At 35.2% G+C, this 27820-nt stretch overlaps 2 protein-coding genes across 6 annotated transcripts in view; one reads left to right on the top strand and one right to left on the bottom strand.

Annotated features, from left to right (window-relative positions):
- The window catches only part of LOC100369159 (phospholipid-transporting ATPase IF-like), an 87878-nt gene extending 75249 nt beyond the window's left edge, over positions 1–12629 (bottom strand). For all 5 annotated transcript variants that reach the window (XR_014930045.1, XM_085501951.1, XM_085501952.1 and 2 more), the window contains exon 1: positions 12465–12629. Coding sequence is in view for 4 of the 5 variants with exons in the window: in XM_085501951.1 (XP_085358077.1) it covers positions 12465–12500 (36 nt within the window). In the remaining variant the exon portion in view is untranslated. The remainder of the gene's footprint in view (positions 1–12464) is intronic.
- A 67-nt stretch (positions 12630–12696) lies between these two features.
- Positions 12697–27820, top strand: part of LOC100373390 (gamma-tubulin complex component 3 homolog) — a 71656-nt gene continuing 56532 nt past the window's right edge. Inside the window, exons 1-8 of the mRNA XM_085501955.1 lie at positions 12697–13022; positions 14773–14818; positions 17397–17458; positions 19330–19397; positions 22919–22993; positions 23750–23913; positions 25333–25481; positions 26031–26149. Of these exons, the coding sequence (XP_085358081.1) occupies positions 12938–13022; positions 14773–14818; positions 17397–17458; positions 19330–19397; positions 22919–22993; positions 23750–23913; positions 25333–25481; positions 26031–26149 (768 nt within the window). The 5' untranslated portion in view covers positions 12697–12937. The remainder of the gene's footprint in view (positions 13023–14772; positions 14819–17396; positions 17459–19329; positions 19398–22918; positions 22994–23749; positions 23914–25332; positions 25482–26030; positions 26150–27820) is intronic.

The following is a 27820-nucleotide window of genomic DNA, read 5'->3' as shown; positions in this document are numbered from 1 at the left end:
AATAGAATCTGTCACAATTATGAGTTCTTAATAAAAATAGAATTGACGTAATTCAACGTGTGAAGCCGATTAAAAGTGTACATACATTAACAACAATTACTTTGATTTGTTGAGAATATCAATGAAGTTACTGCCTTGAACAGAACTGTAATTATAAAATAAATATGTCTGTGAATACTTCAGTTTTTATTTACCTATTCGTATGTCCAAATCAAACGTATTCATTAATAATTAATCACAATAGGATTTTTCCCGAGTATTATAGAGTAGAGCCCCCCCCCCCCCTCCACCTCTAATTTTTGGATAAACAATAAACAATTGGCTTTATGCAATATTCAATTAACAAGATTTCCCACGTTGTCACATTACATGTAAATTGCTTGCTTGATATTGCCATTCAAAACAAAAATGCTAAAGTTTTGAAAGATCACAACATTTTGGAGAAGTGAAATTTTGCTGAGGTCGTGATTGCAGTGACAAATTTATTGGCTTTATGCAATATTCAATAATTAATTATCAAGATTTCCCATGTTGCCACATTACATGACACAGCTTGATAACAAGTCTTAGACTCCCCACCCTTTGAATAAACAAAGTGACTCATCCCTGGTTTTATTGACAAAGTGTCATGCAATCACACTCATGTAAACACATTCTTACTATGGCAAAACGAATACTGTGGATATACTTTATTTTCGCTGGAATTAATTTTCGCTGAAAAGGCTTTTTGGGCGATTTGTATGGAATTTATTTTCACTGATTTTTGATGAGTTTAATGTGAAATATAGGAAAAAAAGTATATTCGCTGGATTTTATTTTCACGAAATCATCTCTTCAGCGAAAATAGCGAAAATAAATTCCAAGCGAAAATAAAGTATTCTGCAGTACTTTACAAATAATTTTTTTGACAAGTGAAGGAGATTAAAAAAATATATGAGCAATTGTGAGTTTTTCTTTTATACAGCAAGGACTGACAACAAAGCAGCCATGTTTTATGTAAGAACCATGATTATGATTGTTTGAATTAGCACTGACAAAATTTGATACTCAAAATTACACAAGAAAATTTCTCAAGGTTGCTCAATACAGTTTCCCGAACGTTGTGGGTTCGAATTGGACCCACAGGCATATTCACGCCAGGTATGTCAAGATTTTTTCTTACTAAACGAATTGTGTTTTACTTTTCCCACATACATGTGCATTAACTGCACATAGATGAAATTTAAAGTTTAAAAAAAAAAATTTAAGTATCATTTTGAGTTGGGGAAGAGTAGGAAATCAAACTCGCGGTTTACCCCGGTGGTGGTGGGTGCTCGCCGGTCGACCGCATTTTATGCAAATTTATGCATAGATTCCATGACCCCGGTTTACCGCGGTCGTGTGCGGTAGGCTCGCATGGCAATTTACACCCTATTGTTAAGACTATGAATGGACACAATAAACTGGGAAACTAAAGGTTACTTGCCGCCAAGTTCAAATAATAAAAATCGAGTGGTACCAGAAAATTGGAAAAATCGTCTCTATTAGTTTGCAGAAGAACACTATTTTATTTTCACGAGTCTTGGTATAACATCGCAAAGCAACCCAGAATAATGTAGACCCCACATAATGTAAAATAATATCACATTATTTTGAATTTACATCATGTATAGTCTCAGGATTTATTTTAAAAGATTAATGTTTCGCGTATACCAATATAATTGGGCGAAGTATAAATTCCAAGTGCAAAACACTCGATGAGAGGCCGCAGTTTACGTTACCTTGAGACCATGCACTAAGTAGGAAAAGCAAGCCGAAGTCGAAGAGGGAGTGTCACACACTTGGTGCTACAATATATACTACAACAACTGGGTGATCAGCAAAAAAAATAGCGCACTTCTTGGCAAAACTGACTAATCTAATAAACCTTGGCCCAAGTTTAACCCCAAGTCACGCGCTGAACAAGTAGGTTGTTACCTTGGTGACCATTCGCGCTCCGCGCGTTGACCTTTTTATTATACACATCCCATTACGCAAAAATTGTTACCGTTCTGGTTGTGAATATTTCACCATTGCCGACGTGATAATGCGTTGCCTTCATAATAATTACGCAAACTTATTTTCCATTGTTTACGTACTGGCTGTGAATATTTCAACTTTGCCGACTTGATAATGCGTTGCCTTTGCAATAATTATGCAAACTTATTTTTTATACCCCTGTCGACCCCTCGAGTCAGGCTGCTATCACCCTTTCTATTTCAGTAATTGACGGTCTGTAGGTGTTGAGTTGTCACCTCCAACTGATTGAGCGGGCAATTAAATACGCGATAATACCAGACTTAGTTTTTCTACTTTAAAACTGACGGCAAAACACAATACAATCGTCCAAAGCCATCGAACTACGCGACTTAGTCGAAACCGTGACTTACTGCCTCAGAGACGGGGGCCACTGAATAACTGTTGTTGATAATGATATTGTAAACAAACACGCACACACAAAACATTAAAGGCAGAAAAGTCACGTCAAGAAACAACATTTCAAATAATAATAATTATGGTTTGACATCTATATCATTTTGAAATAAACTAAATTTCATGTAAATAAAATCCATGCGTTACAATTTACTGTAATTTCAAACTCGGGGCAGCGTACTTTGAACGCAGAGTATTCGATCGCTTACATTTCGAGTGAAAAAAAACAAAACAACGTCAGGTGCTTTTGAACTACGTGCGGTTGGCACAGTAACGGGCAATGACCTCAGCGGTTCACACGCAATGAAATTCTAATCAAGCCAGCTAGCGTTATCGTACGGTATCATAAACTCAATAATTATTCATTCAAAATGTCTTTCACACTCACAAACATGTAACAGAAAAACAACGTCTTTTGTTTAAAAAAGATTCTGTCAACCAAGAATACATGCGCAAGGCAAGATTTATGAAACGAAACAGAAAATAATCATGTCATTGTCAGTGCAATGCAGACAGCCTGACCTGTTTTGATTAGTTCGCCCGTTTCTCGTTTGCTGGCCATTTTTTCTGGAGTGTGACACAAATGGTGAACATGATACTGCCAAATCAATCAAGAACCAGGATACGGATTGGAAACGCTGAAACTTTGTAAATCGTCCTCTGTTCAATTGTAAACTTTATTCCAGTGTAATAAAGGTATACATGTACCATGAAAAATTGTATTGCATCACTTATTACGCTAAATACATGTACTAAATACTAAACAAGCGCACATATCGTATTCATTTACAGCATCGGATTTTAAAATAATGACACGTGGAATCACAAAGAAACTGTTAAGTACGTATTTCACACATTACCGAGGACCGGGGTAGAGACCGGTACAGCGGTAGAGACCCCTAATTATAAGCAGTCCGCGGCTCTCCCCGGCGTTCTGCAGTACACCGCGGTAATGACCGCGGTGCACCGCCCATTTGATTTCCTACTCTTCCCTTGATTAAATAAATAGTGATAAAAATAGACATATGTACGTGATTCAGCATCTGCAGGTTTAGCAGAAATTTCACACACACCAAATTTTTGTATGATGGAGCTTTGTAGAAAGTATATAAATCTGCTAAAATGTAGCGCTGTTATTAAGTTACGCCCAAGATGGACATTCACTACACTTGTTAAATACATGCAATATGATGCAAGTTCATTGTTAAATTAATTTACATGTTGATGCAATCAGAGAACTTCATCCATCTAGCTGTCTTCTACTGACACCAGGATAAGCATTTATCCAATCAAAGATGTGAATTCATGCATCAGGTCACTCATGCATCCATATAAGGTAGCGATGAACTTTCGACCTTTCATCAACATAGTGCTCCAGTCATTCACACAGAGCAATGCCTTGTGAAACAGCAGTGAATGGAATTCCCAACATAACATGTTAATGACACAATTTAATTTAAATTTTTTTTGAACACTGCGAGTTGAAATGATACATTTAATAATTATTTTTCGAATGAATTGAGTGCACAAATTATTAGACACCACAAATTAATAGTTTTTATGATACTAGAATAAAAATACAATGGAAAACAAAAGACCGAATAACAGTGTAAATAACATAAACATTGGTGTCCCATGATTCTGTGGTGCAATCTTCGGGATTGACACGTTTCCCTTTAATATTCAAATCAAAGAGTACATAGTAAAGCTACACCAATTGCTAGGTTTATTAATATTGAGTCTTGGTAGAGACAAGTTCTATTTTTGTTGGTTCTGGGAGATGATATTATTCTATTCCATAAAGCAACTGGACATAAATCATTGAATCATGGCTTCTGTATGCATGTTCCAAAGTGATCCTGGGACTAAAAGAAACTAGGCACAAGGCCAAAAACTACAAGACATTAGACAGTATGTTCATAACAGTTTATATGATTTCTCCAAATAGTCTTCCCTAATTCTAATAATGGACCCTATCACAGAAATGACTTTTTCACCAGTAATGAAGAATACTAAGGTACATGTAGATAGATACTATATGGGTCATGGTAGGCTTATGAAAATTAAACTTTGGATTAGCTACAATTCAGCAATTGACATCCTATCCATACACCTGTCAGCACATAGAGTACCAGTACATCTGGCATTTTACAGATTATTAAAAAAACTACATTCAATAATATTAATTGCCATGAAACCATAAGAACCAAGTCACAGTCTTCTTTCTTTTTTTACTGGAGGGGAAACATTATCGAAAATAACATCTATTCAACAATTATAAATAATTTTAGTAATTTGTCAATTTACTGTGTCACAATCAAAGCACAGTGCCATGCGAGACATGTCCCATCATGGCTGTTGCATAGCAATATGATCAATACAAGTCCCATGCCAAATCACAATCACGGACAGTGCTCTGAGAATCACACGCCATGTCATAATGTTTAATATTGTAATTTAATCTAGTTTTATTTTTATTTTTAAGTATACATTTTATTGCTAGTCACTAATAGAAATTTTGTATTTCTAAAGATATAATAAAATACATTATTATTATTATTATTTGTCAAACAGTGCCATGTCAATAAGTCCCATGCCGACGTGGCAATTAAATTTAGTGAATCACTAAAAACATCTGTCTGGTAACAAAACGTTTTGTAACATAAAACATACTAAACAGCAGTGTGTCCACAATTCACTATATGGTGATGTTGAAAATGCAGCCCAGTGGAATGTCAGAGTCTGCATATTGCAGAATGCAAGTCAAGACTGTTACGAATTTCAAATCAAGATAGCATTCAGAGAAAATTTGAAGTGATTACGGTACACTAGTTATATCATATAGTTTTGTATGCTTCAATAAATATCTGAATTTGTACATAGCTGGTTTACTGTGTAATCTAATATGTATTTGTAAAGGAAAACAGATTCTGATGACCAACAATTTTTTACTTGGTTGATGGTAACTTGTGACAAAAATTGAACATTAACGGTAATGATTAATAGTCGAGTGCACATGTCAACAATTCATCTCATATCTGCACAGACAAATTAAGTGCATGTCATGACATAACAATCTGGATACACGGCTTTGAAGAATGGTCAGATATTGCACTAATATGATATGAATTTCCTGAAACTTTATTAAATTATTCTTTATGATTTCCTGTTTTAAATTCTGAAGAAAAAGTTTAGGTTATTAATGAAACCTCAATTATATGTATTTTCAAATCCAAGTTGAGATAATCACAAAGTCATTGTTTTTATTGTAACAAGTTCGGGTATTTTAATTTACCATTGTTATTCATTTGATAGAATCTTTCACTCAGCAAAATAACAGTAATTTAAAAATACTTTTATAATTTCCACATTTTTTACCATTAGCTGCATCCATCTTTACTGTACTTAGAGTGACTTTTTCTACTAAGACAGTCTTAGCTAAAGACTTTTTCAATTTCGCAACTCTGGGAATAGTGGCACAAACATTATCTTATTTGAATGTATGTAATGTGGCAATGTGGGAAATCTTGATAATTAATTATAAGGCTGTACATAAATATGCGAAATAAAAGAGATGATAGAATCTTTATTTTATCATGGAAGGTACTAACGGAAAGAGCCACGACACAGATCAAGTGGCCATTTAAGCTTTTTAACTGGCTTATTTCCTTTTGTTTCAACCCAAAGTAATCCTGATAAGGACATTGTCTAGCTCATCTTTGATGTTGATGATAGTTTGCGATTGTTTACACATGTAACGAGTTAGCGGAGTATGATATAACCTCGCCCATTTTTAATGTGACCATAAAATATATGCGCATTATGAAACTACGGTCATCACACACGCGTACTGGGTTTGTTTAGGTGTGAAAGGTCGAAATACGTATTTCACAACCGGAAATTTAACAGAAGAACATTTGACTTCACAAATTTCACATGTTTTAATTATTAGCAACTGTAACTATAACACGATTTCGAGTGCATACAACAACAATTCCTAAGGACTACTAAAAAATATTATCACAGAGAAAGTGTCTAGGCATGCTCTTCTTTCGATACTATCTTTGCTGTTGGTGTTCGTCGATGTCCGGTGGTCAAAAATTTCGACAGTTTCGGGCGCCAAACCTACGCACTGACAATGGTACCATTGAATAATGCAATCATTGATCAAGTCTCATTACCATTACAAATACAAAATTCACGATATTTCATCAGTTCTTCTTCAATCAATGTTATATCTGACAATTTTCCATTAAAGTTCGCCAAGATCTCCGGAAACAACAGCATTCAAACTAGACGCTATTTTCAATATTGTACATGCGAGGTTCGACTATCGCTTCCGAACATGCTCCGAATATTACCGAATGCTCGAGATTAGCTTAACCAATTGTACGAAGGTGCTAAAAGCTAACAAGAACAATGTTTGTGAACAAACATCAGTGTTCTCCCCAGGATGTAAACAGCGTGGCGGTCCCGCCACAGTGCTTCGATTTGCCGCCACACCGGTCTGACACCGCCACGGCGATTAGCAAGACCACCACAGTGCTTTTTTCATTGGGGATCTTGTCATGCTAGTCGGCCTGACCGGCACTCAAAATTAGCGACCACCACGGAAACGCTTCCGACCAGGACTATTGTGATATTGTTATTATACTAACGTATCGACCGACACGCATCCTGCCAGTCGTGGATAATAATTTGTAAACAATAGACATAGCCGCACAATGTGGTAGCGACTTTAAACAATACAAGTCAATTTTGTAAAATTAGTACCTCTTTGTTGTACGCAGTCTTTTGATTAAAAGCTAAAATTCTTTCAAAATCAATTCCACCCCGATGTAACATGGGCTAAACGGAGTTCACGATCAGTTTATGCTACTCAAGAAAAAACAACATGTTTATTGCGTGATTGGGTAAAATACATTTGAACTGTTATCGTGAATCATGTAAAAACTCTTCTTTCAGGACTTCTTTTACCTTTTAAAGATTGCTAATCACCTCTTTCAAAAACCATCATGCAGTTTTCATCTGAAATCCATACAAACACATCGTGCTACGACATCGCTTTACTTTCGCAATGTAATTTTTATGATCACTACCATTCGAACAACTTCGGGTTCTATCGGCATTACCATGCGGCATTCTGATTGGTTAATGGCATTTTTGACCCATCAGGTCAAAGGAAACATGTCGGTCAACTAATGCGTCACAACTATCATGGCGGGTCAGTGTTTTTCACCGAAGTGACCGAGTGATCAAAAATAATTGCTCCCGATAAAACTAATTCAAATTTTACGTTTTTTTTCATAAAAAAAAAAGCAACATTGACCTAATAAGAGGAATTATTTATATAACCGGTGTATAACATCGCGAAGTAAGTTATGTCACGTCGTAACTTTGATGATCGTTTGGAAGTTTTATTTGTTCGTTCATAACTGTAAATGTAAACGTTGTAGAAGTAGATGGTCGGAATAATAACCAGCAATCCGCCAAATAACGTGGTCGATTTGTTGAAGGAGAATTTTGTAGTAAATAAGATCATGAAAGTCGTGAACATAATCCTGGCTGAAACGTTTCAAATGAGTTTCATTTAACCTTTTACAATTTATTTGTTTCTTTTCAGTCTGCAGCACTTGCATTTCGAGAATGTTTCATTTTTAAATTCAAATTCTTCTAAACTGTGAAACGTAATATTTTGACTCCAATAAAAAAATATTTGCACTGTGATCAAGCTCATTAATATTACAAAAGTGCCCAAAATAAAGCAAATAAATATCTGCCACTTTGTTTTTGAAAATATGTTGTTCAATGTGTGGGTGTAAATGTGCTTTGGTCAATTTCTATTATTATGTAAATGATATGCAAATTAGGCCACCACAGTGGGGAGAACACTGAACATTGACAAACAATCATGGGGTAAAGATAAAACAATAGCGTCGTGGCTCCTTCCGTTAGTACCTTCCATGATTTTATGTACATGTACTGTATATAATATTTTAGAAAATGCACAGTTATTTAAACATAGCGATGGCGATGGGTGGTTTGTATTTAAAGCGGGAGGGTCGTCCCAGGAGCCTATAACAACTAACACACGCTAAAAACACAAAGGCTCATGGGTAGACGCTTGTTTGTAAACAAGGATACGCTATATGGCCATCTGACGCATGCACAGGTGACGACTCTCCTACTCTAAGGCTGAGTTTAGATTTATCTTTAACGAATTATGTTTTTTTGCAATCCCCAGCAAAACGAACCATGCAAAGTTCAACATTATTCCACACAAATAATCGATCGCACTTGTGGTAAGTAAACAGGAAACCAGGGCAGAAAGTCATACCATCGTACCGTTCTGAGGTCAGCAACTCATTTCCATATAACATCAACAGTGACCCAATCAAAGAGAAACGTAAAAAAAAATTCAGGACTTTTAATCACATACATGTACGCATGCCTGGGTTCCCTATGTTTTAAAATTGTTTTTGAGTATTTTAACACACTCCTAATAGAGAAAATACGATACATGGATACCACCAATCATGACTTCTAGATATGAAAAACATAGAAACCAATACCAAAACAATAATATAAAAATTGTGCCACATAGTTTTCTTTATAATATGTATAGAATATGATGAATGAAATGTATGTATAAAATGATTTTTAATTTGGCTAGAAGCTGCATAATGATTATTCAATATTTGAAATACACTGAGCTGATGATAAAGTTAATTTATAGCAGAAATATTTCAAAGAAATCACATACTGAAGGAAAAAATTAATTAATTTATGTTTATTGTTCTGTATGACAAATACTGTTTATAACTGTTAAATTTCCTATAAATATGTCTGGCATTTTTTTTAAATACAATAATATATGAATTGTCAATGTTGTCACTATAGAACATTAATCTAAAAAAATGTCAAATATTAACAGATTGTTAATACAGAAAAATTAAAAAATAATCTGACTAGCCATGTGTTCTTGGAGTTTATGTATCAATGCAGCAATAACTGAAATTTTTCTATGATTTTTTTTAATAAAACATTTTGTGTTATTACTGGTAGTACATGTACATTGTATCAATTTGAATTGGCTATCGCTGAAATCACTGGGAGCATAGAATATATGCTACATGTATGTACCGGTAGTATATATATATATATATATATATATATATATATATATATATATATATATATATATATATATATATATATATATATATATCAACATTGTATATTGAATCACTAGTACCGGTCAGTACAAAAAATGTTGAAAATCACAGCTATTTTCATTTTCAAATACTAGAAGCTGTTTCTGTTTGTTAGAGCAAATTGAGATGTTACGGTTTTGTTGTTACAATATTCTAAATATGTCAACCAGCTCAGTGAAATTTTAACGGTACAATTCGTAATTCACAAACATTTATTTCTGATAAATTAAAGCAATTTACAGTATTATATTTCGCTATTAGAGAATGGGATTTATGCCGAGCATTGTATTATGACCATAAACACACCAGTTATTAATTTATGCACTACTCTTTACTGCACTGTGAATTACATCTGATATTGATATTGCACTTTTATTTGGATTTATGAGAACTTTGTAGGTAACTCACAGTAACGGCATGGAAAACTAAAAATAGCTAGAACTTACATGTGTTTGTATTATTGAATGCTTTCTATGTTTGCAAATTCCCTATGTACATGTACATGTAGTAAAAATGTTCTTTCATCAATGAAAGTAAATTATTGTGTAGCCTGACATGTAGGCAAGACTGGTGCCCTCGTCGATCGAACGGCATCAGATGGCACTAAAGCCTGACAAGTAAACAATGAGTGTTTACTTTTGTGGACGATGCGCGACTGTAACGGGAAAGAGTCACTGTGCTAAAAAAACATGTAATTTTTGCAGACCATGAAAACAACATTGAAACTCTTGATCAAACGGACAACCAGGAAGACAAAGCCGTGTTGGCATTGTCAGCAAAAATCACATACTGTTTTCAACAAGATGATAAACATTGGGCGGGAATTTATCACACTTTATGTCAACAAATAACTCCGCCATGAATGGTTACTCTTTGATGGCTTTCACAATCTGACGTTCCTGCAATTTGATTGGTACTAACAAAAAAATCGTCGGGAAGGTGAAAAACTACATCGTTCTGTAAGGTGTGTGTTGGGTTTGGAGCACTGTGGAGGGCGCATCTCATCTCATCTGCATTCTCAAGAAAAGAGAACATTTTAAGCCCACCTAAATAATGATCTAAATTTTTATCCTGTTTATTCAACAAACTAAATATTTGGGCAGGCTTTAAGCCAGTTAATTGTGAAACAGGCTATACTAGCTTTGTCCTGTCGTTTATTGTCTTTACTTACTATGTGTACAGTATGAATCACACTTACTAATGATTCTTCTTCTTGCTTGGGACCGAAACTCGGTACGTGCCGAGATTTGCTGCCTGAATGCTCGACATGAACCAAAATCACACCCTTACGGTGGTGACCTGACAGGTCAGATCTGTTATTAACTAATCATATTGTAGTGCTGTTCTGACGCAATTCTCCAGGATTTCCCGAAAGCGTTCTGGTAACGTAATGCGAAGTGAATTATCATTGTCGAAGTACAATCTGTACAGCATGATTTTTTTTTTAAACAATAACATAATTATCAATTTTTGTAAGGTAGACTGAACATGGAATGAAGTATTTACTGATTTTCACGATTGTTAACAGATCATTGTTGAAGCGTAGTTTACATATGGTTACCGTTGATAACCATGCTTTGTTATACCGGTATTATAAATTTGTTTACCAGTGTTCAGAAGAGCCACAAAAACGGGTTTTTATGACTGGACAGTCGAATTCTGAATAGAAATGCCCTAAAAGTGGAGGTGGGTGCTGAGTCGAACGAGTACAGTATTGTACAGTACAGTACAGTGTCAAAATTGGCTTTGAAACCGTATTTGTATTGAAAAATCAGTTTATAATTGTTATTTTACATGCTTCCATAGATTAAATTCTCTTTCTCTTATTGCTAATTTTTAGTTTTAGTGAATTTTATTTATCAGCAAAAATAGCAAAACTAAAAAGCAATGAATAATTAATGCATTTATCATTTTCTCCTGTCATTGCCTCTATCATTTTTTCCTGTCATTGCCTCTATCATTTTCTCCTGTCATTGCCTCTACTGTTCTGAACACCATAGTTATATCAGTCATAGAAACAGTCGACAAGACGACAGGAGAATTTATACAAGACTTTTATGATGTGAAACAAGACTCGTACATGGCTCTCTCACTCTCGATGAGATCTCAGTGACCATTTGCTTCAAAGATTTCTATTGTATTCTCAATAAAACTTTAAAATCTATGGATAACCCGGGGATATAATCATACCCTGCATAAAATGTATTGCCCACCCTAAATTAAAATGCGTTCTACCACAGTCGCTCTATAGATAGAGAGGCCGTGGTTCTATTCAACACTTTGAAGTGTGAATCATGTGATTTGTATTTATAAGTATTTGTTTATTGAGTCATTGTTATGGTTTTAAATTATGATCTAGGCAAACCCTGATTCAGGCTAGTGAAAGATTATCAATGTTTAATTAAAAATCACAACATTCGAATTATAGTAGCATCCATTGTGTCTAATCTCGATCAACCGTTGGTTTACTAAAAGGTACCACCCATGATAGGCACGTTATGGTTACAAAGGTCACATGGTACAAGGACCGCCGCACCTGTGGCTTATCAATTAACGTATTTAAGTTTACGAACAGCCATGTTTGTGAAAAGAAATTTGAAAAACTCACCGCGGACGAAAAAAACACATTACAACTATATTACACATAATCATGTGTTGTACTTTCGGTTTTGGCCACGCCATGCAACAAACGAACAGTGTAATCTACTTCCGCAGACAAGTTGTGTACGTACCTAGGCGACCTATATTCGTAGACAGTCTAATTGACCGGCCGCGCGAACACGAGAATATACTACTTACCAAAGTTTCGGCTATTCGTCTGAAATACTTTGACATGTTGATGTAGTGTTTACGTAAAAGGCATCACAAATTCAAGGCGCAATGTTGCAGTGGTTTCCCGAATATTCAGTTCCGCTTCGTACCCTCTCCCAAAACACTGCCTCGATCACAGAAGTCAACACGTGCATCATGGGTAAATAAATTAATAATCAACTCAACAGAAAGTACATAATCTCAATAACAAGTTGTATCCGCGATGAGTGTTGTTTAATGAAATCTGACTGTTACGACTTACATTTTTTCCCAATCTAATTATGTGAAAGTCAATTTATTTGAAATGTTTTGGTGGAATGTGTGGAGTAATGAAGAAGCAACCAACACACACAAGCCATAACCCGCGGAAACCAAAATGGCGGACGTGAAAACGTAAACTGTTTGCTTGCTGTATTGGTTTGTGTCATTGCTTCTTAACTAAAGGGAGACATCTCCTTAAAATGTCGCGAAATATATATGAGGATCAGGGGAAAATGCCCAATCTACTGTGGAAGTTGGTGCAGAACATTACAAAGAGGAAAGAGGGTACGTCATATATCTCTGCACCATTCTTGGGAGATTTGAAATATTGACTTGATAGGACATGCAAGTTTTCATGTTCATTGACTTTCCCCAAGTGAGAGATGTCAATATTTTCGCAATAATGAAATACATTGCCTTGGGCTAGTAATAGTAATATTGTATTGAACACGACGGTTAATTTCTAAACGCGTTCAAAGGGTAGATCTGTATTGTATTGTGCACGCAAGTTGCACACATGTGTGATTGCTCGTTGAAGTTGACCAATCCGCAGTGTTTTGTGTATAGCCTATGGTTTCATATAACCCATCGCTGTTGAAAAAAATGTTTAGCAGTGGAATGTAAACGTATCTTTTGCCTGGGGTAATTGGTGTTGATCTTTGCATAAATTGGGTTAATTGGTGTTAATCGCTTTTAAAAACATCTGCCCAACTTCCTGTTTTATTAAGAGTCTTTACTCTCTGAGTCCATGGAACTACAAACCACAGGAAGAACAACACTATTAAGTGGATTATAAATATAACCTTTGTTTCAGTCAGATTCATTTGTTTTCTTGTATACTAATCTGAGTTATGTTCATTGTATATTGTGGTCATGGATGTACTAACACAGGATGAACCCATGAGAATTAAAAAAGCACTCCAGAAAGTTTACTTTTTGTGTTACATGTATAATGTTATCCTCTTCAAACCTTTGTCTTACCAATAAACATTCAGATAAAACATGATAAAATTATATCAAAGTAATTGGATGAGTCCTGCTGTCATTAAAAGGGGTGTGTACATAGTGTGAAAAATGTAATATTTCATACTATTTACCAATTTCAATGCGCACTCAAAAACAGCGACTGACAAGCATGCACAGTTACCTTTACGTGACAGGTGACCCTTCAAACACCAGAAATAATTTCAGATCAACTGAAGTTTGTTGAAGATCAGGAAGTTACAGTACTTTCTTGGTGGTTTTTTAAATTTTTGCTTTAATTTTTTTTCATATGATATTTAAACTTTACCAAGATTAATATCAGATCTGAATTTTTATTATTACTGTTTTTTACCATGTCCGACGTTAGTGATAGCACAAGATAGCAGGTTTAAAAACATGCCGTCAACTTGCTGCTTTTTTATTAATCTGTTTTCACTTTCAGCGGTAATGAGCTCCACTACGTGCAACGCCACCTTTGTTGAGGTTAGGAAAAAATGTCACATGACCACATGATGACCCGAATGTGCCAAATGACTTCAAGAACTGCCGAATACACTGTTGTAAACAGATTTAAGGATCACCCGGCTACGTAATTATGATCTTAAACGTAATTAGAAGTAAACATCAGTGTATATTTATTGTTTCAAAATAATCAGCAGCAAAAACTAATAGATCAATAGAAATTAGTCAGTGGTTCATCCTTTGTTAGTACGTCCATGTTGTGGTAAACAAGAAATGTGTAGCCCAGATATTACTTTCTTGTTAACCGTATTAATAAAAATCACAGCTATGGACATCTTTCTCTTCTATAAGAATAGAATCAAGTTCCCAGATAAATGTTTTTCTCAATGATAATGTTTAAAGTAAAGATGATAATGCCTGTGTTGCTAGTTTGAATTTGGTGTCAAAGTTTACTATCTCTTGGTCACAAACTCTTGTTGTGCAGAGATAATCCAATTATAGATTTTGTTTTAATTAATATGCAATGGAACATCACACAACACACATGCTGTATAAATAAAATTGAATTCATTGTACATTTGCATTCCAGATGAAATTGGGCCATACTTCCAGCATGCTCTGCGTGTTGTAGGAAGGTAGGTACATTTATGTAATTTTGTCACAATAAACTTAACTTTATACTTAACACACTCCATCAGGTCAAGTTAATAGAAAGTGGTTGTAAATACAGTCAGTTGTATGTCCATCATCTCTGTACATACATTAGGATGATTGAATATGACACAACTATGATTGGTCGTGCCACATTCCCTCAACAAACAGTGTTGAAAAGCTAGTTTTTAAGTGTGAATGAACCCAAAAATTTGAGATCCGAATTTCACCTGATAAGACTTAGTTTTGCCTTAAGTGTTGATTTGAACTGTTGGCTGTCAACAATCCAAATGTTCCACCTAAGTTTAATGTTTGTTTGTTTTTAAATTTACTCCTGTAATTAGATTTACATGTTTTGTCAAAGTCTGTTATTAATAACATCAGATTGATCATGGATGTACTAGTACATCCATGGATTGATTAGTTTACAATGTATATCTTAGCTAAGCTAAAAAAACAAAAACACTTCTTTGATTGCTGTTTTTCCAGTGATAGTCAAAATGGGGATTATTGTTGTCATGCAGTCATACTTTTATACTGTATTTACAACAGTTTATCATCAGCAAGTTTTGTTTTTACTTTTGTACTAATGTCTGCAATATCACGCCAAGAAAACATGCCAGTCTCAGAAGCATAGTTTTCAAAAGATGTGATGTCAACTCTGTCTTCATGTGTTAGCAGGTTTTATCATGATTTTCTCTTTTTTGGAGCATTTTTCTATACTTTGAGGTTGATTGACATCCTGATTTAAAATACTAATAAAAAAGATTACTATTACAATGTTCGACAAAATCCCATAAAACAGATGGCCATTCAACATCATCTAAATTAACAAAATCATGGTTATGGCTTGGAAGTGATATTGTCTTTAAGTAAATATTGCATGAAGAAATTAATCAAAATAAAATGCAGTAATTTCTGGGATAATCATTGCATATATTAGTTTTATGTTAATATAGAGATAGCATCTTCTTGATTAAAACTAACTGAAATAAAGAAAAATTAAACATGTTTCCATCACAAATTAGTGAAATTAAAACACAATGAATATGCTCTAAACATCAAAATAGTAAAATTAAATGTCTGTGAGAATAAATGGTTTTACATAGACTGGCCAGCCAGTCCGAAAACGGGGACTTATGTTTTGACCTTCGTGTGTCCATGAGTGCGTCTGTCCGTCCATGCGTGTGTCCATCCGTCCGGATCTGTATCTTAGAAATGCCTGGACCAATCACAATCAAACTTCACACATACATCATACATGATATTATACATTTGCACGTCAATTTGTTTCACGATTTGATTCAAGTTGGCCGAATGGCGGCCATTTTTGTGCTAAAAATCATCAAAATCAAGCATTTCTCGGCTGTTTACAGATGAATTTTGTTCAAAATTGATATATACGTTACACATTATAGGACCTTGATGCACATTATTTATTTTTTAGATTGGATTCAAGATGGCTGTCTGGCGGCCATTTTGTTTTAATGAATGGGTTTCTAGACCCAAAACCGACTTGTTTTGACTGATTATGTTCAAATTTTAAATATTCATTATACATCATGTTCTAGATAAACAAATATATTGGTTTGACGATCCTATTCAAAATGGACGAATGGTGGTCATTTTTGTGCTAAAAAATCATCAAAAATCATTTCTGGCATTTATGGATGGATTTAGTTCAAACTTGGTACATACATTAGACATTACGGGTTCCTGATGCACATGCATTTTATTTTTTCAGATTGGAATTAAAAATGGCTGACTGGCTGCCATTTTGTTTTAATGATTGGGCTTCTAGAGCCATATCTATTAAATGCTTTGACTGATTATATTCAAATTTTATATATTCGTTATACATCATGTTATATATATATACATGTATTCAAAATGGCTGATTTTGAATGCTGTTCCAGAGCAATATCTCTCAATATGGACAAGTACGATCAGATACAAATGTCAATTTTATTGTTAAAAAATCATATTCCAGCTATATTACTATAAATAAATCTATATATCCTAAATTTGATAACTAATGGGGACTGTGCCATGCTTGGCTTCTTTTTCTTAAATTGCAGTCGATTCTGCAGCATATCCATTGCTACCGGTATTACTTATTCATAATATGCAGTGACGTTATAAAATTATAAATTAACTAAACTAAATAAAAAAAGTAGGCGTGTGCTTGCACAAAAGTTGCCTTGCTTATTGGTTGGCAGCTTACAAGTCATGTTACTCATTAGCATATTTACCACCACAAAAACGTGGTGACAACTATAGAGGGTATGGCAAAATAAACCAGTCGTAGTAATTTCCCGTCAACGAGAAAGATTCTACAAACTCAAATTATCGTATAAAACAATAAAATTGCCACAACTGGACCAGTCTAGATTTTACAGTAGAGTAGTCCACAGGTTTATTTTATCAGGGTTTTATGGAGTATCTGCTAAATATCCAATGTTTCGTATGTCAAAAATAATACTTATCAATATTCAGGTTATAATTATTTTCACTCATGTGAGCATATCCCAAATGACTGACCTGATTCTTGTTATTTGACAGTGGTCTGGCACCATCTATAGAAACTGATGAATTTCTAGTTGTTGAAAAGATCAAGAAGAAATGTGAGTACTGATATGATACATGTTTGAGTATACAAGTAGAGTGTTTGCTCTATAATAAGTGCATTTCTAATAAAAGTGCATATAAACCAATAATTGTATGTGTAAATCAGTACTATACATTATATTATCTTATCTGTTTTCACCATCCAAATCAGCTCTGTAATCTACGTATTAGCACATGCACTACTGATGGTGTATGGATTTACTATTATTGGTGAATATAAATTTCCATGATTTGAAATTATTTATTTGCACTAATTTCAAAACCATTATGAAGTCCACTGTTTTATGTCAAGTTATCTGCATATTCAAAATTAACCCTCAATCCCTTGGATTGCACCAAAGAATCATGGGACACTATTGTTTATGTTGTTTACAATGTTAATCTATCTTTTGTTATCCATTGTTATTTTAATCCAGAAAGTAAATTTGTTGTAAAATTAATCTTAACTGGAAGGTGCCCCTTTAAGGTAGCGAGACTATTATTTGTGTTGAAAATTACGATTTTCACATTTATTCATTAATTGATGAAATGCACTAACTTTCATCTGATAAAGTCAACGTAACCTAGAATGTAAGTTGGTTAAAATGTAGATTTTCTGAAGGGAAGCAAGGCAGCTTCAGTAGTGTTTTCCAAAATCAACAACACAGGTTTAATCTGTGTGCCTATAAGTTTCAAAGATTAACTCAAGACAAAGCAATGTTAGGATGTGTTATCAGAAGCTATCTGACACACAATGAGTGTTTCCAAACATTTGAGTGGTTTGTCTTTGCCCCTGTTTATTTCACAGATTAGTCATTTGCATATGAATGTGTCAGACGCAAGGTCACACAGCCACTGAAAAAAATCATTGATTTTGGTGTTTTCATCTGCAGATTTTATCGAATTATAGCTGCCCCATTCCTTTATATTTTGGTTTCCAATAGCCTTACACATTTGGATGTCCCTACACATGTTAAAACAGACCTTGATGTGAAAACAAATCGCTTGTGCTGATAAACAAGCTTGAAATCTTTGCTGTGACTTCATCAACGATTTCTAGGAGTTTATGTTTTTCAAAATACAAGGTCTTTAACAAAAAATAACGGATACTTATTGTCGTCGGATTAACACCAAATTTTCACAGCTCTAAGGTTACAATGAGAGGAACTTGAATGTGTCCAGACAAACTATTTCATGGATTATTTACAAATGTGTTGTGGTTTGAGTTGGGGGCAATGCGACTAAAACAGAAATTAAAATTCAGGACACTACTTTTCAAAACGCGTTGCTTGAATAAAACTGACCAGACACATTCAAATTACCAGACTATTGAACAACTAGGAAATATGAAAAAAAAACTTCTCATCACCAGCATAAATGCGTAATTATTTTTTTTACAAAAAAAGTAATTTTTCACTTTTGATTAAGTAACGCAGCGTAGAATGCAGATACGAGCATGGCAAACACATCTTTGTAAAGCTTGAAGTCTGGCGATTCTAAAAATATATACTTTCCTGGGTCTATTTGTAGCATTTGGTCACAATTAGAAGATGAAAACAAGCATGCAAATAATAGTTCCCCTACCTTAAGAGTGGAGTCATTATCTTGGAAGTAATAGAACATTTTTCTTCTTGTAATTTTTCCTACCACTTAAGTTTGAAATGTTTTTCTGTGTCAGAGGATGTTGTGTCAATCAAAACCAACCTTAATGCATGTATTCAAAAACAATAAATCTTTTGGTATTAAATGTTAATACATTGTACCACTTCAATTTTTTTTTCCCTCGGACAAGAAGCAAAAAGTTGTTTTGGTTTTAGACAAATTTGTTGATTCTGCTCTAATGATTGAGTCCACGCACTGATGTAACAATTTAAATCTGTCTTTGTAGTGGTAAGACAAAGAAGAACTCAGGACGCAGCTGTATTTGCAGAGTTACACAGGAAACTACAATCACAGGTAAAGCCAGTAACTTAAGGATGTAGTAGACATAACAGTCACTATTTTATACATTTTTTGTTTATTGTCTATTTTGGTGGCATTTGTCTATCTGCATGCAATGGATGTGTTTTCCACTCAAAATAGTAACCAGTACACCCAAAAAAGGCATTTTTAACAAAAAAGTTAGGATATGTGTTTATAACAGCAGACCGCTCACTTTGATTTCAGGATAATCGGCTTTGAGCGTAAACAATAAATATTGACCTAATTTGCATAAGTTGGCCTACTTATCAACGGAAACAACGCATGCACGCCCTGTCTCTGTGATCGTTCTATATTAGTACACCGTGTGTGACACATCAAAAAATTAGCGCTCCTTAAAATTGTTATCAGAATTATTATTAGAGAAGGAAGGGACAAAAAAGGAAGAATATGACTCCAATGTCTGAAGAAGCAAAACTTCGTCTCAGAAAAAATAACATCGATCGCGGTTCGGAAAGTTCGGACTCCAACGACGGTGCAACATTTATCTACATGTAGCTCAGAATTGAAGAACTAGAAAAAGTGTCAAGAAGTGCATAAGAAAAGAAATTATCGTCACATGGTGACGATGATGGGGTGGCTGACGCAGATGGATCGCTGAGACTGATCGATGTCTACATTTTAAATAGCGAACTTTTTCGGCGCCATTGCGGTGCTCAGGTTGCAACGAAGGGATTTGACATTGGAGGAAGACTCACGGCACGGCGGGGACCCCACTTCCAAATTAAATGTTCAAATTCCGAATGTTATTTTTCCTCAGCCAAGAGAATTTTCACGTCTTTTGAAAAACAAGAAAAAGAGCTCCAAGTAAACAGGAAAATGGTGATCGCCGGAAGAGTGATCGGTAAAGGCCAACGTGTGATGGCAAAATTTGTCAAGTACATGGGTTTACCGGCACCGATCCACCGGGGACTATTTAAAAAACACGTTGTTGAAGTGGAAAACAGGGCCGAGAACGAACTTGAGAAGGAATTCGTAGAAGCGGTGTCAGTAGAGCTCCGACAAATAAAATTCAAATCAAGAAACGTGTCAATCACCTCACTCCTTATACGGAGTGTCCCCGCCCAATTATGACGTCAAATGTTCAGAGCTGAACTGTACTGCAGGTTTACTTCCTGCATGGAGCTCCATGATTCCTGTATACCAGACAGGGTTATCTTTTTACAGGCCGGCTTTGGGTATGGCAAGGTACTTTTTTTCACACGTTGTCCGTCCCAAACGACAAATTATTTATCACAACTAAATTTTAATATCCAGTAAGAAACTGAGATATAAATACAATTGAATAATCGTTACGCCAGTCCCGGTTGCCGCTCGACCGAACAGTGAAACAGCTAGCACGTCTCCAGCTAGCACGCCTGCATCTACATTAACAAGATACATTTCATTTTATTTTATTATATATATATATATATATATTTTTTCTAAGGGGGGGTGACCGATATGATCGTTGTCGGCAACTTCAACATTGTGTAGAAAACACGCAGCGATTCACACTGATCACAGTTGGCCTACATTAAAAATTGCAGTAGCTGCCACAATAACCCCAGTCGTGCGGTTCCTGGTTACTAAGGAAGTAACCATAATCTCTCACTTATGTCCAGTCAATAAACAACCTTTGTATGCGCATAGGATTACGTAATTTATCTTTTGTAACTGTACAACGCTATCTCGATGAACGAGTCTCGCCAGTGCTTTGGAGCCTGTTTTACGTTGAATATCGACGATATGCTTGATCACTTTGTAACTTGAACCACACAATCTATAAAATAGAAGTATACCCTTCGCCCGAGTGTAACATTTTTTCTCAAACGACGTCCCAAACTGAAAATATTGGCCAGTTTGTTCAGTGGAAAGGTTATTTGCCGTTTCTGCCAAATGAAAACGGACTAATTAGTGAACTACATTATCCAGTACGCTGCGTTCCCTGGGTATCGCATTGGCTTGAATTTTGCATGGGCTGTTCTACCGAAAGTGTCAAACATGCGGGTGAGAGCGTTTTATCCTAACAATAATCGTTGGCGAGAAATCTTGTTATAAACTAAAAGTAAATTGAGTGTAATTCAGTGACCGCGGTCCAACATTTCAAGCTGGTCTCATGAAATAAACGCATCTCGCTGGGCAAAAATCTTGTCACTCGATTGTATGGGACACCCTGTGGTTAACATTACGATGTTTGTTACTCATCTAACTACCGGGGGTAGTTCCAGTTTCACGCAGTACTCGTTTTTTTAAAATAACATTTTTGTTTGTTTACTTAGCAGTCACGTGATAACCATTAAATTCTATCCAAAATTACCCAGAATTTCAGAAAGTGTGAGATAAGAGGTTTCATAAAGTATATGGTTTACTATTGTTCAGGACAATTCTTATATGAAAATATCAAGCCTAACTATAACATACTTGTTATGTCTACTACATCCTTAAACAGAAAATTGTTAAAACACATCAATCATAATGACCAAATGCTTCCTGTGAATGCATAGGGTATTTAATACAGTGGATAACAATATGGGCATTGTTCTTCAATATGTTGTTTCAAAGGACCTTCAGAAATTTATAATTTGTCAGCCATTAAATACATATTTAAGTCCGAAGACCGAAAACGGGGACTATTAATTTGGGTTTGTTCCGTCCATCCGTACGTACGTCCGGAGCTATATCTCGGACACCCATTGACGGATTTCATTCAAACTTTACATGAAGACAATACATAATGTCTTACATATGCCCGTCAAGTTACTTTATGATTGGAGCAAAAATGGCCGACTGGTGGTCATTTTGAATGTAAAATTTGCTATTTCTGATACCTAAACGTGTCAGCAGCAGTTTCTCGAAAATGACTGGGCCGATTTGGATCAAAGTTGGTATGATGATCATACATATTGGGTTGTAGGTGCACGTCATTTTTTTTTTTCGTGATTCGAACAAATATGGCCGACTGGCGTCCATCTTGTTTTTCATGGTACCCGTGCTACTTTCTCTTGAATGCAATGAACGTTTCTCTTTAAATTTTGTACAAAGATAGTATACTGAGGGATACATTTGTACCAACATTATTTTTGTGATTCAATTCAATAGGCCGATTTGTATCAAAGCTGGTATGATGATCATACATATTGGGTTATAGTTGCATGTCATATTTTTTCTGTGATTCAAACTAATATGGCTGACTGGTGGCCATTTTGTTTTTCATGATACCCATGCCTACTTTCCCATAAATGCAATGAACATTTCTGTTTAAATTTTGTACAAAGATAGTATACCAATAGATACATCAACATGAACATTATTTTTGTAATTTGATTCAATATGACTGCCCAATGTCCAATTCGCATGTAAAAGCACTAAGTCATAAGTTTTTACAAATCCATCTCCTATTAATGGTTTTAATCTAATCTCAATGACTTCATCAGCATCAAATTGATATGTCAGATCACAAAATTTTGGACGGGGACTGTGTCATTAACAATGACTTGTTATAATTATTTTTATAGGGAGTGCTAAAAAACAGGTGGTCAATACTATATCTTCTGTATGAACTCAGTCAAGATCCCACAAAAGTTAATAGGGTAAGATTTGTCTCATTATGTTCCCAGGTCTTCAGTAAGTAAAACGTCAACTGTTAGATATGCTGTGAATGATGTATTTAAATATTACGCTTGCTACGTTCACGGCATGTGCCGAAGTTTTTAATCCTTCATGTTTGGTTAGTGATTACAGTAGTTGCATTCACGTTAGTCAGGACCCACTCCTGGGACCCTTTCCTGGGACCGACCTGTTATATTACCCAAACATGGAAAGCGATATGCATATGATCATAATAATAATTGCTACATCATATCCATTTGTTGTTATGGTATTTATTACAAGTCATCATGCACATGAAGGACAAAGAAGATTCAAAAATAATTTGTTATTTGTTCACATCGATATAGCATTGCAAGAAAAGACAGCAAATCTCGGCACATGCCAAGTATCGATCCCAAGCATCTATGGGAGTTTTTTTTCGGCATCTGCCGACTCGGCCCAAACAGTTCACACAAGTTTTGGCACTGGCTGTCTCGGCACGTGACAATATTTCGAACATGAACGTCACTACTGATGTACATTAGACCCCACCTACTGTTAATGAATTGCAGCCAATTTCATGATATAACTACCATACATAATTAAGTGGAATTGAAACTTTAACTGAACTCAAAATTTGTTTTCAATTATGAAACTTATAATCTCATGTATATGCATTGTTTATTTAATCTAATCATAAATGTATTTATGTCCTTTATCCCATTTACCTCATTGTGATTACATGTCTTACCACACAGAGTACAGAAGGCGTGGCGTTATTTGGCCATGGTCTTCCAGCATTAGCTGCATCAACCCCACATGGTGCTACACTTTTATCAGTTGGTTCTATGAGTATGAGTAGTGGCATAGGCAGTGGTATCAGTAGTATCTTCGCACCTACTCCTGCATCCTTACCTTCAAGGCAAGTTTATATGTAGAATATTTACAGAATTTATTATCGTATGACTTCAACTGTGGTAACGTGTATGTGTTGTGCAAAGAAAGCTACAACATGTATGTATTATCATAGACCTTAGAATGAGAGGGACAGGCAACTACAGTGTTTCTTTTGTTTTAACCTGGGTTATAATCCTCCAAATAATCTTGCAATCTTATTAACGAATAAACAACCATCTGTTTATTTTTACTGTCTGCAGCACTCGTGAAATCACGTAAAACGCGTGAGTTTCCCTGCGTGACTACTGAAGCGACGGTCATGAATATGCTAATTGTATGTTAATGAGTTTTCCACTTAGTATCACACATTTCCAAATAGTTTAGAAAATTCAGATTTTCGACTTTTTTAGAGCAAGTAATCAAATTAAAATACTCAAATTATTTAGTAAACGCAATAATTTGAACAACAGATGTTTTTATTTTGAGAAATCGAGCGAAAATACAGCGATCTAAAACAGACCGGGTCAGCCATTTCCGGTGTAAGCTGCTGACTTTCACGGTTTCAAACAGTTTAGAAAATTCGTAATTTCGACTTTTGTACAATCTGATTAAAATCTGATGTAGTGTACGGGCTTTAATTATTTTGGCTATAAACTTATTTTAATTTTATTTTTTATTACTTTTGTTATTAATGCCCTTTTATCTCATTATTTTACTTTGATTTTGATTTTGTGATTTTTTTTAATTCCGCCTTACCTACATCTGATCCGACGCCTATGTAAGTCCCGTTCAAATCTCGCGTAAGTAACAGCCAATCACAGCCCCCCTTTTATACAGGCTGTCGGTTGCTTACTTTTCAGTGTATACGGGCAATCTTTCTGTACATTATATTTTGCCCACTTGAATAAACCATTAATAGAAAATTGCTATTAATGATTATTTTAATTTTAATCTTAATTTAATTTGTTTAAAATAATAAAATATTCAATCCCAGCTAAATCTAGGTCGTTAAAACAAAAACTATTTGAACTTTTGACGGCTATTCAACATCTATGAAAACCAGAAAGGCAATTCAATGAACCTCGGAAAATTTTTACTAGTCCGAATTTTAAATGCGAGTTTGCGGTGATATTTCCTGGTTTGAGCTGTCAAAAATAAAGCAAAAATTGTCCGGTTGAATTCAACAAGCGGTCGCAAAAGTAAGCGAAAAAAAAATTATTGATAGACGGAAGTGGACAGGAGGTTGGGCGAAATGAGTACTGTACATATATTTCTACTAGTATTGCCAAACATTATATGAAACAAATTTAATGCAATTTTCGGTTTATGTGTACTGGAATTTCTATTAGAAATGTACTTCTAATAGAGCAAATATAATCATTCGATTTTGATTGAAATGATAATTACACGAGTGAGTAATCATTGCGATATATTATTTCAACAGCTATGCATCAACCCCTGGTCTTTTACCAGCCAGTCAGCTTGGTAGTCGCTTTGTCAACTCATTATCATCAACAAGTAATAAACCAGCTATACGAGAGAGCAGAAACAACGATAACAGACGCCAGTTAGTTCCTGTCGGGGATGAAAATAGTAAGCAATTCCAAGTTTGTTCTTTATGGAAGGTATTTTGACAGGTGATATCCATATGGTGGATTTCTTGAAAAACTGAAATCTTGTTGCTGCATGCTATTTAATGCTTGGTCATCAAGAGTTGTTGCTTCTTTTGGTTCATATCAGTCATGTTTTTTTGAACACAGCAACATGAGGGATTGTGACAGCTACATTTTTGTATGTTATTAAATCTTTTCAAACTGGTTTGAATAGTGAGAGTGATAATAAGCTCCTTTGGGTCTTCATTTGTGTAAGGGATAGGCGACCCGAATGAACACTCCTCAAACGGCATGACCTGGTTTATACATCCTTGAGAATTGAGTTATATATTTAGACATGCAGAAATGGCTGTACAATATACCTTGGTTACCATAATTTATTTTCAGAGAACAAATGTTGAGATATTTTTCAAAATAATTTTATTAAAGATATTTGATCATATAAGTTGTCAGTTGTATTGAATCTGCCACTAGAGGGCGGTATTCATGCCTGGATTAAATTTGTAATATCTTACATTTGTATTCGCAGCTTCCTTTGAGGTATCTGAGTGTGTTCTGATACGTGATATAATCAATGCATTGCAAGGCTTTGAGGGAAAATTTTTAGTAAAAGACAGCAGCGGACAAGGATTTAACCTTGATCCCAGTGTAAGTTCATGTCATTTACTTCATATATTTGTCTGACCACATCAAAATATTTTTTTATACAATATACTCTCGGTCATAAGCATCTATGCAGGAGTGTTTTTGACTCCCGTGTGCGAAGCACAAAAGGGAGTCGAGTGTTCTCCCCAGACTTCATGTCAAGCATCACGGCCAATTTGCATAACAATACATCTAATTTGCATAATTTTTATTTGCATAGTAATCAGTTTTTCCCAACAAATATTGTCAATCTACAATTAATTAAAGACAAGATATTTTTATATCTGATAAATTTTATATCATTTTACTGCATTGTATTTTATGTTTTTGTATCAAGTCAAATAAAGTTTGAAATGGAACATCATAAAAAGGAAAAAAAATTGAAAAACTTGTGTTATAGCCAGTCAGTGAATATACTGTTATCCATGGATGTAACTGGTTCATCATTGTGTATAAGTTTTTAGAGCCCATGTCAATGTCGGTTCATATAAACGTCGGGGAATACATTTTTTGGTTAAATTTATAAAGTCGGCATAATATCGAAATATGTTGAAATTAATAAATCAATAATTAAAAAAAAATTCTACAATGGCAGTTCGGCGATTTTTCACTGCAATATACCTTGTGAGTACAACGCTACGATCACCGTAACATTGTCAGCTGGCGGCATTGCGTTGGACGGGTATTCACCGCTGCTATTGCGATCATCGGTATCTGACTTTTTGGTGTGAAATACACAAATTGTTTATTAAAACGATTCATTGACGATTATCATAGGCATTACATCAAAATCGCCAACGAGATGTTGTTTTTAAACATCGCGGAAACTCGTGCATTCTACGCCGCCATCTTTGTTACCTCGATCAGAACCCCTGGTAACCCAGCATGCACCGGTCACAATGTTGCAACGTGCATTATGTCGCCTTAGGGCGGCGTTTTTCTGTACTAAGGCACCCTATGAATGGGGTATTTCCAGAGGTCAGAGTTCGTTTTTTCTCAACCCGTCTCGTCTGCTGTTGAATTATTCATACTTTTCTTTCCAATGCGACATAATTTCACTTGTTTTTTTTTTTTATTTTGGGGTAATTAATGTCACCGGCGATTGAGTGATAACAAATCAGAGTGCAGCAAAAATGGGGTTGATCTTCCCGACGTACGCCGTGACTTGTTTGTCACATTGTTGCCGTTGCGTGCAATGGGCAAATTATTGCTACTCTAGTTAATTTTTTTTTTTATTTGGAGGCTCTGCACCTTTGAAAGACTTCGCAACATATTGCAGACTTCCGTTTTTATCACTGTCTTTGTATGGCTAACAAAAGCGGGATTACCTAAATCGATCAATACATGTTATTGTTTTAAATACGTGCAAGACGAGACTGACACTTGTAAACAAAAACATAAGCATCACGGGCGAGTGACCAAGCGTCACGGACAAAGGGCAAGCATCACGACCGAGTCTCCAAGCGTCACGGTACCGTGTCGCTTCAGAGGCCTGGGGAGAACACTGGAGTCTTTGCTGCTACCCTGTCTGTATGTATGTATGTATGTCACTTTTTTTGTTCCACCGTTATCTCAAGAACCACTAATCAAATTTTGATGAAACTTGGCACATAGATGCTCTGGGATTATGCGCAAAGTTGATTAGGTTTTGGTAAAAATCCATGAATATTAACT

This window comes from Saccoglossus kowalevskii, chromosome 1 (assembly GCF_978046115.1).
Source record: "Saccoglossus kowalevskii chromosome 1, keSacKowa6.1, whole genome shotgun sequence".
Classification (NCBI taxonomy): Eukaryota; Metazoa; Hemichordata; class Enteropneusta; family Harrimaniidae; genus Saccoglossus; species Saccoglossus kowalevskii.
The sequence above is the reverse complement of the archived record's forward strand: the minus strand, read 5'-3'. Positions and strand labels throughout refer to the sequence as shown.